The sequence below is a fragment of the Harpia harpyja genome, chromosome 20 (assembly GCF_026419915.1).
Source record: "Harpia harpyja isolate bHarHar1 chromosome 20, bHarHar1 primary haplotype, whole genome shotgun sequence".
Lineage (NCBI taxonomy): Eukaryota > Metazoa > Chordata > Aves > Accipitriformes > Accipitridae > Harpia > Harpia harpyja.
In genome coordinates, this window is record NC_068959.1 from 884,904 (window position 1) to 894,755 (window position 9,852).

General features: G+C 44.4%; 1 protein-coding gene across 1 annotated transcript; it reads left to right on the plus strand.

Annotated features, from left to right (window-relative positions):
- The first annotated feature begins 1,757 nt into the window (after positions 1–1,757).
- On the plus strand, positions 1,758–9,765 carry GRXCR2 (glutaredoxin and cysteine rich domain containing 2). The gene is made up of 3 exons (XM_052772136.1): positions 1,758–3,228; positions 5,877–6,092; positions 7,924–9,765. Exons 1-3 carry the CDS (start codon positions 2,884–2,886, stop codon positions 8,101–8,103), a joined length of 741 nt encoding a protein of 246 aa, XP_052628096.1. The 5' UTR covers positions 1,758–2,883; the 3' UTR covers positions 8,104–9,765.
- The last annotated feature ends 87 nt before the right edge of the window (positions 9,766–9,852 follow it).

Here is a 9,852-nt window from a genome sequence, read left to right on the forward strand (position 1 = left end):
ATTGCCTGACATGGGCAGGAGGGTGAAGAGAGGTCCCACGCTTGAAAGACAGATGTCGTTAAAATACAGTGGAACAGAGTCTGAAGTAAAACACAGCGCAGTGACGATCTAGATTATGAAACAATGATTTCACTGTTGAATGCAAAATGAGTATTGTTGTATTTTTAGTAAGACTGGTGCTAGCTGTGGGAAACAAACCCGTGCTGACACACGAGAGCAGCGTGAATGCTGCTGTGCTGGCAGGGCTGTAGCAGGCGGTGTCAAGCTCCCTACAGCCCATCCATCCTTCACCCGCCGCTACGCGGCACTCGCTCGGAGCGGTGCCGCCTGCCCCCAGCACGCTGTAACGCTCCTCGGCTGGAGCGAGACAGGTTCGGCTTTGGAGACAGCCTCATAAAACACTGCCTGGAAAGTCCCTGTTTGGGGTATTTAATGTGGAAAGGTTGGCCTGAGTTGTTCAGAACAGTTAAGAAGTGCAGAAAGGCTGTTCAGAAGTCTTTTCTTTGCAAGATTTATCCGTACAGGGACGTAAGAAGAAGTGCACACATATCTGAGTGAGGAATCCCTCTGCGGCAAACCCGCATAGCAGCCTCTGCATGCCAACCTTGGGTTTACTCGGGGAACGTGTCTGTAGGACTTCACGCCTCCGCAGAAGGCTGAATTTCACCCTGACTGCAGCCCCTGTGCTGGCAGCCAAGAGCTGTTCGCGTGAACAGGAAATCCAGCTGATAGTACTGCAGAGGATGGGATTGTTCTAATGTGAAAATTACAGGGCCAGGGTAGATTTGCTGTGTTTTGGCAGCACCTGTAAGTAACTGTAAGGATGGGAAGTCGCTTTGCTCGTCTCGCAAGCGCAGATTGTGGCGGTGGTGCTCACGCTGTGTTCTCTCATTGCTGCTTTGAACTTAATTTCCTGTTTGATTGTTCCCTTAATCAAAAGAAAACGAACTCCAATTAAGGTATCTTACATAGCATGATTTGTGTCAAATTAAGCCCACTGGTGTACCTTTGAAAAAGCAGTAATGCTGAGGCCTGATTCACACAGGACTTACAGGAGAAAGGGGTGGATCAAGCTTCTCAAGTAAACGCAGTGGGAGCCGAGTTTGATTCATGCAAATCGAAGTTTTCATATAATGTGAGATCCTCCTGTTTGAGATGGGGTGGGACACTGACATGAACATTATAATAGTGTTTTGGAAATGAAAAGGGCGTATCTGTGGCTGTATGTTTACCCAGGCGTGTTCATGCATGTACTCTTGGTGGAATATGCATCTTTTACGTGTACTTACAATGAGGCTTCTAGCAGCCCAAAGAACCTGCAAGAGCAATGTCTGTCACGACAGAAACTGCTTTTGGCACATGAAGACCGCTTGGTTGGTTGGAAGGTCTGTATTGTGTATTATTAGTATACAGCCTTCTAAACTGTCATCCTAGTATTTCACGAAAAAACTTTTAATAAACATAATAAATTAATCTATTGAGAATATTAAGCTTTAAAAGCACCAGTTTTGAAGAAGATAGCCTTGGCAGGATGTAGGCAGAAAGCTTAGTTTAAGTCCCTCTCAGTGAAACTGCATTTAATAGTGGAAATTTACTGAAATCTTGAAACTTGAAAGAAGAGAGATTTTAACTCCTGTTGCATGTGCTTGATACAAGTAGGTATTAGGAGTTGTTTAAAACCCAGACAGCAGTTACCCTGTTGATGCATTTTGTACTAAACATACTCTTCATTTTTTCCCTCAAAAGGAAAGATAAGCCTGAAGTGCAGAGCTGGGGATAGGTGAGTGAGCAAACCCCTACTTTAACAGAGTGATAAAGCACATGCCAGTAAGGCATCAGTTTGGGGGTAACCAGTGGGGATTTCCAGCGACGGGCTGTCATGGGAAGGTGACTTGGGTCATTGCTCGCTGCAGTCGGGATGGAGGTTTGTGTGAGTGTCGAGGAATTAAAATCCCTCAGTTAGACGCTGAGCGAGGCTGGCTGTAACCCGCACCTTGCAGAGCTGCTGCTGTGCCAAGCAGAGACCTGCCTACCGCTGCCGTCTCTTCTTTTCCAGGATAACCTGGGGCCCCATCCCCTTCTGCTCTACACCTCTGCAAACCTCTGCTTTGCCTACCGGGAGAGAAAATGACTGAATCGGAATAGCTGTGCTTTCTGTGCTCCTTGAGCACATGCAAGGGACTGCAAGCGAGCAGAGGATTGGGCCTCTGGTGGCTCTCAGTAGGTGACTGTCTTTTAAAAATGAAAAGCAAACCCAGAACGGTCAAAAGGCCCTGAAAGGCAGCAAGAATTACAAATAGGGACTGAAAGCTGAAGAGAGAGAAAATCTTAATTAGATCTCCACCAACCTGTAGAGGAACACATTTGGATTAAAATGAAATGGAGCTTTGTACTCTCAGGGTTTCGGCACAAGAATGGAAGAGGAATTATTCACATTTGCTATTTGTGAAGCTGGATTGCTTTTTCTGTGAACTTGTCTTTTTAACTTCTCACCTTGTCAGAAAATTGTGAAAAGCTGCTGGGATGGTGTATTTGGGGTAGTTCTTATCACAGCACATAGCAGAAACATTTCCATGGTTTCAGAACACGGGCAGAGTTTCCTATTTAATCCTATCCTCCCCAAGTTAACTCCTTTCCTCTTGTGGTAAGCCAGCCTGTCCACCGTTCACCAACCTGCCTTACATTTCACTACCATCGATATTTTCTCTTTGTGAGTATCTATCAATATTTAATATAGTGGTGTCGGTTTTGCTGTAAGATGAGAGGAACTACTAGAAACCTTGAATTATACATTGTGTGGCTGGGGGAAGCTGGGGAGAGTTTTCTTTTGGACCCAAAGCTCTTGGAGGTAATCTCCAGGACCTGCAGCTTGAAATCCTAATAATGGATGAGCACCAGAAGAAACTCAGTCAGCGGCATGAGGGAAGACCTCGCAAAGTGAGGTTCAAAATATCGTCAGCCTACAGTGGGCGAGTGTTAAAACAAGTCTATGAAGATGGGCAGGAACTCGAGCCCCCAGCCAAAGAGCACTCTCGGCGTTTTCTCCGCCACAGCTTTGAGCCAGGGGACCATTTCTGTGGGGCAGGGGAAATGCCAGAAAACAGGTTTTACTCGCCAGCCAAGCTGACTGCCCAGCGGATCAGCATATTCAAAGAGGACAAGAAATACAGTCTCACCAGTAACTCGCTTCTCCTCAGTGACTACCAGTCAAGCGACAGTCATTGCAGGGTAAGTAGTGTCCAGCCTAGGGCTGCCAAGCTGTTTGGAAACCAACTTCAGACTAAACCATTTTTACAGTAATATTGGTAACAGGAATCTCAAACTGGAACCTCATTCAGAAAAAAACTCAGTTTTGTCAGTCCAGGATTTTAAAAAGGTGATTGTAAGTCTTCAGCCTTTATCCCACAAATTCTGTATTCTGCTTACTCTGCAAATGGCAGGATGCGCATGTTTTGCAGCAGTGCAGTCAGCAAGTGAACAGCATCTGCTAGCTCTGCTCCATCTTCTCACTGGGTTGATTTGCATCTGTCCATTTTGTAGCATAAGATGTATAACATTTCCATATATATCAATATCTATATGTAGTAGTCCTAATGCATCTGAAGCAGTCAAATGTAAGGTGGATATTATCTTAATTAGTTATATTTAAAGCATTAAAGTTGCATGACTTCAGCTGGCAAAAAGGTTAGTGCCACCGGCAGTGTACCAGCGAGCCTCCGAAACAGGCATCCGCATCCTCTGGCAAGTCAGAATTCCCCTTCAGGCTACTTTGAAAATCCCAGCTTAGTTTCACTGGATATTTTGTTAACGTTTGATTAATGCCATTGATATAGAGGTGTCTCTTTAGTCCTAATAAAAAGCTAGTACATGTGTAATTTGTTAAATTGATTAATACACAGGGATTATGTTCATTTTCTTACCCTGTCGAATTAGATTTATGTATCTTTTACTGCTATTTGGTTTTATCAAATCTAGATGTACCAACTAAACAATTCATATAACAATGGTGGCATATCGGCACTATTGATAACACAGCCACGTCACACCGATACGCAAACTCTAAATGGAGTACATTATACTGATATAATCAGCAGACTTCTAAAACTTGAGGTGAGTCTGCTCAGAGAAAAGAAGATATAAAGGAAGACTGCGTGAGGTAAGCTGGCTTGCTGAATTGTATCAGGCCTTTCCCTGCGAGACGGCTCATTCCAATCCAGTTCAGACGGAACAACAAGCAGTTAGTGTCAGCAAACAAGTCAGCCCGTTGTCCAGTCCCTCCCTCACACACCGCCCCAGTCCTGCGGCACCTGCTTGGTGGTGGTGCCCCAACTGCTTGCAGAAAGGTCAAGAATTGAGGGTGTCTCCAGAGAGAAATGTGAGGTCACTCAAGTATGCCAACCGCTGCGATATAAAGAAAGTTGTGTCGTCATCCGTTGTGGTCTTTGGTAAATAAGGAATGTCACTCTGGCACTTGCACAACTAAAGAGACTGAAGTGCTTTAAAAAGTATAAAATGCTTTTTATGGCCTTGATTTGAATGTGTTAAAAGTCTATTAATTCTTGGTGCTAATCAAAGTTGCGTGTAGGAAACCCAGATGGCTGATATTTGAACTATATTTAGTAGATACACTGGACATCTAGTTTAACTGAAAATATCAAACCACGATGAATGTCTCCTGCCTGAAGACAGAGCACTAATGTGATCTTATCCATACCATTAATTTGTTCTGCATTCTTGGGTAACGCTCATCTCTATTCCCTAGTTTCCCTAACCATAAATACCTTGAGTAATGACACTATCCAGTACCGGTTTTGTTTTGTATCAACACGCATTTGGTATTTGGAGACGGCGTGTCTGTGTAACAAACATGAGGCTTTTAAAGCCTCCTGCAAATGGTAAGGATTTGTGCTCACCTGCCCCCCCCCCCCCCCCTGCTTCTCCCCATAGAGAAGCAGGTGCCCAATTGCCAGGAGAGCCATCAGCCAGCTCACATCACCTGATGTGACTCTGGCAGGGTATTTTCCTAGGAGAACATCTCCTTTTGCATTGCTGCTTAACACAGATACTTAAACAAAGCAAAATATGAAGCGTGTAAAACGATGGGCTATGGTAACTGCCATATGATACCTAGTGCAGAGGGAAAAAGGGACCAGGTAAGCAAAATGCTGCTTTCAGAGAAAGGTTTGACCATACCAAGTTTGGCTTCAAAATCATTAGAAAAGAATACAAATTCAAGTGAGCCCAGAGACGGTTATTTAGACTGGTTCCTCACTGTTAGAAACACAATTTAGCATTAGATAATGAGGGGTTGTTTTTATCATCTGACCCTTTTGCCAGCATTAATAAAATACAAAGAAAAGTTTTCTTTTAAGTCTGAAAAAACCCCATCAAAGGCTGCAGAATAGGTCATCATCATGGGGAATTTCTACTTCTGGCCAAAAACATGAAAACCCCTCTCCACACCCCCCACCCTCCAACTATTCAACCTTCAAAGAAATGTAGGTCAGTCCCCAGTGCAGAGGTTGGTTGCTCTTCCATGTATGTCAACACCACTGCTCTTAGAATTGTGCCTTCTTTTTTTCTTGCGTATGGGTTGGAATGAGAATTTACATCCCAGAAAGCTTTCCCCATCCAGAACATGACAGTAAAGTGAGGCTCCTAAGATTTGACCCAAAGTCTTGGTCTGATCCCATAGCCCATTAGGGCCGTCTCTCCACCGCTGTTCTGCTCTGGGCGGTGGTGGGGAGCTGGCTTGTGCTGCAGAGCCAGCTGAGCAGATGACCGGGCGGAGGGGACGTTCTTCTGGAAACCCAGGGATCATCAGTGTTTGTACAGTGAATTTACACAGGCGAGACACTGATAAGATCCTGCTACAGTCTTCCCCAATTCTAGATTTTGGCAAGATCATAATCTACACTAATAACCTGAAAATCATCCGTGCTCCAATGGACCAGAAAGAGCTCATGAGAAGAATCATCCAGACTGAGGGAATAAATGACTGGGCCTTCATATACCGGGAAAGGAAAGAAAGATTTGGTGGTGGACATAAAAAAGATGTGGAAAAAAAGGTTGCCTGCAACCAGTATGCACAGGTAAGAGAAAACGTAAAATGCTGCTTTTCCTCTAAGGCTTTTGGGTCTTACAGCCCTGGTTGGACCACTGAGTATTCCCGCCCAAGCCCCATCTGTGTCTGTATCAGCACTTAACTAAATTTGCATTAAAAGCATCACTTCGTTCCCGTTTCCACTCAGGAGATAACCCATCAGTGCTGCACTGCAGTTTGCACTCTGGGGACAGCTGTTCTGTTTCCAGATGCTCACGTCTCCCACTTGAGTCTTCCTCTGGAGATCACTGACGTTGATGTAGCTTGGCGTAAGTCCATCCTTCGTCACCGTCTCCCGGTGGAATAAGAGCAGGCTGGAGTTTCTCCAGCCTGACAAGGCTAAACACAGCTGCTCTGTGGTTGAGACTGCCGGAGGCTAAAATTTTAATATCAGCTGAAATAAGATTGTGCCTTCCACTTGTTTTCTCATGGGTTAGTCTTTGTTGGTCAGAATCCCAATTAGTCTGACCATAATTTGATCCCGCAAAACATCATGTTGTCGCGCAGGGCAAATACGAAGCGTTACAGTTTTGCAGATCTGAGACCGGCCTGTGCTGAGTGCAGGCTACCTTGGTCCTTCTGCAATCATGAGCCTTGCTTATGGCTCACTTCCACAAAGACCCCACGAAAACTGAAAACAGCCCTAAGAAACTAAGTAGGAATTTTGGCCTTTGTCAGTTTTGAAATAAACTTGATTTTCAGAAAGAAGGCTTTAACAAAAAAGCCAAGATTCATCCCATCTACCGGCAGACGCCTATCCAAGTCATCAAAAAATCACTTCTGGCCTTTGGGGGAATATATGTTGAAAAGGACCTCTATAAGGTAATTGATTGCCTTCCTCCAGGAGGACCGCACTTTAGAGAAGGACAACAGCTCCTGTAAGGCATTGTTCCAGAGAAATTTGTTAACCTTGGAAGAACTCGGCAAAGTACTTCCATTCTCCTTGATGTTTGGGAATAAAAAGTAAAACCTGAAGGTCATAAACCTATAATTTTTTAGAATAATTCTGGACTTTCTATACACTGGTATTATGAACATTCACTTAAAGATGACCAAACCACAGGAAGATTATTCTTCTGAGAAGTCAATTAACTTGGACTATCAAATTCAGAAGCAGGCACCAACACGAAGCATATCTGGCACCAGCTCCCCACGTCTTAGTTAAAACCTCATTCTGTAGTGCCATGTAAAGTAGAACTGCTGCACAGCAATGATGCAGGACTCTGAACCTGACATCAAAAGAATGAACCTACGCCATGCTACGTTCTTCCTGATGCAGATATTTAATAATTTCTGGGCTCTGTGGAAGCACTGAATTTTAAGATGGGATTTGAAAGAGGCTGTCTGGCACCCTGGGAGAGAGTTGCAGGTACAAGGCACAGCTTGAAAGAAGCTGTGCGTGTCGGTGATGAGGGATTCAGGGGGGAGAGGGTGAGGAGAAATGCTTGAGGAAATGAAGCATGGCTCAAAACTGGGGATACAGAGCTGAGAAGATGGATGTGTTAAGAAATTACAGGAAGATGGGTGGAGCTATGCAGGCCTTTGCAGGAGGAGAAAGATGAATTTGAAAGTATTGCGTTATAAGCCCAGTCACATTAACTTCTCATTTGCTAGAAGTATCCACAAATTGTCCCAGATATACGGGAGCCTTTTTCTTGAGGATTTTGCTGCAGAGAACTGAATATTACTGGCAGAGTGGCATGTCAGGAGCAACAATTACTTAAAAGACCAGAAGACAGTATTTCCCTCTTTCAAGTATGTTACTGACTTTGGTATCTGATATCCAGTAACAGATTTTTTTCGTGATCTGTCTCTTTCAGGAAGGAGATGCTGAACACGGTTGTTCCCAGTGTAAAGGGTCAGGCTCTGCTCCTTGCTCACTGTGCCATGGAAGCAAGTTTTCAATGCTGGCAAACAGATTCAGAGAGTCCTACAGGGCTCTCCGATGTCCGGCTTGCAACGAAAGCGGCCTGCAGCCCTGCCAGATCTGTGCTGCCTGATCAGGACCACCATCTCTGCAGCAGGCTACAAGCACCACAGCAATATTTGGTTGAAATCTTTGAATTATTTAACCCTCAAGCAGCCTCGCTATAATGACAGGTTTTTAAAAGATGGGAAAGGCACGTTATACACCTCTCGCCATAAATGTGAATTCTGCACCTCTGCTACTGAGTGTTCCTCTTGTCTGCCACATATACCTGTCTAACTTTTGAATCAGCCCAGACCCCAGGGTCTGCAGGGCGAACATATCCCCCAACGCTAGAGGAAATTACCAGCATTCGGAAGTTAAGCACCTGCGTAAATGTCTCTGGCATCTGGAACTCAGCCTAAATTTGCTGGCACTGTCCCACAGTTAGGTATGTGGTGCCTGGCACAGCCAGGTCCTGACCCACCAGATGCTCCAGTAACATCCTTAAAACCAGCAGAAGTAGGTGCAGCTTGGGCACGTCGGTAACGTGTCAGGGTGTAAAGTCTGTTTGTATAACAACAGCAGAGCAGTGCCTCCCCTAGGTTTTAACTTGCTCAATGTTTTAAAATTATGCTGTCTTTTGTAGTTAACTGTCTACTTGCCCTGCAGTGTCACAAGCATTTCCCCAAGATTTTGCCGATCCTTACATCTGCTTTAGCGGACACAGTGGTTCCTTTGGGGTCTGATTTATGGGAAGAAACTGAAAACCCTTCCCAAACCTGGAGCTATAAAAAATGTACAATAATTTATTATTATAAATAGATGTTCCTAAGTTTTTAGCCTACTTACGAGGAAGTGCTGAACTGAAATTCCTCTCTACGATGCTCAGCACTTTTCAGGATCAGGCTGGTGGTGAGCAGGACTTCTGTTGCTTAATATTAATCCCATGTTGTAATAAGCAGAAGGTAAACTCTAATTAGTTGAGGTGAAGCAATGATGTGGGATACTTGCAGGCTGCCAATGGTGGCACAGAACAGAGGGGCTTCAAGAGGCTGAGGCAAACAGGGGAAACGGTGTTTTTTCCCCAAAGCATTAACCTATTACCTTTTATATTCATGAGTAATGTTAATGCAGCCTTAACTCGCATATTACCTGTGAGACTCTGATGAGTTAAGAGACTGCTCACATGTACTTCATGCTGGGGTTGCAAGCCTAGACAGGGTAATTTATGGCCAAGTTTCTATTTTCCTATGGTAGGTTGTAAGAGTTCTCTGCAATACTTAAATGATTAGAAATAATGCCAGTTTAGCTCTTAGACTTCCGTATGTCTCCTGCTGAAATTGTTCAGTGGGTACTGAGGGTTTATTTTTCAAAAAAGGTGCATAAATCTATAGCCGATACTTGATTGGCTTCATTTATTGTATCAGGATCTGCAACATGAAAAAAATGTAGTCCTTTGGGTATTCACTGAGGGCAGATGAGACCTCACAGATCAGAAACTGTTGTCAAGCGGATCTCTTCCCTCCAATTTGACCTGTTTGATCTCATAGTTTTTTGGGCTTGTTTAAAAGTTTGCCGGCTTAAGATAAGAAAAAAGCAACCAGGCAAAATTGTTGCCCGATAGTTTAATGTTTACAATAAAACCAGATGCAAGTATGCATTTATAAAATCAGCATTTATTGTTCTTCGGTAATTACGATGTTTCTCAACCACTGTTAGACCTCCTGGCTGCGTCAGCTATTCCCGTTCATCCCGACACATCACTGGGGCGATGCTTGCAGCGAGGAGCCCGGCTCTTCCCTTAGCCCGGGGTCCCGCGGGCGCCCAGCCCCAGCGGACT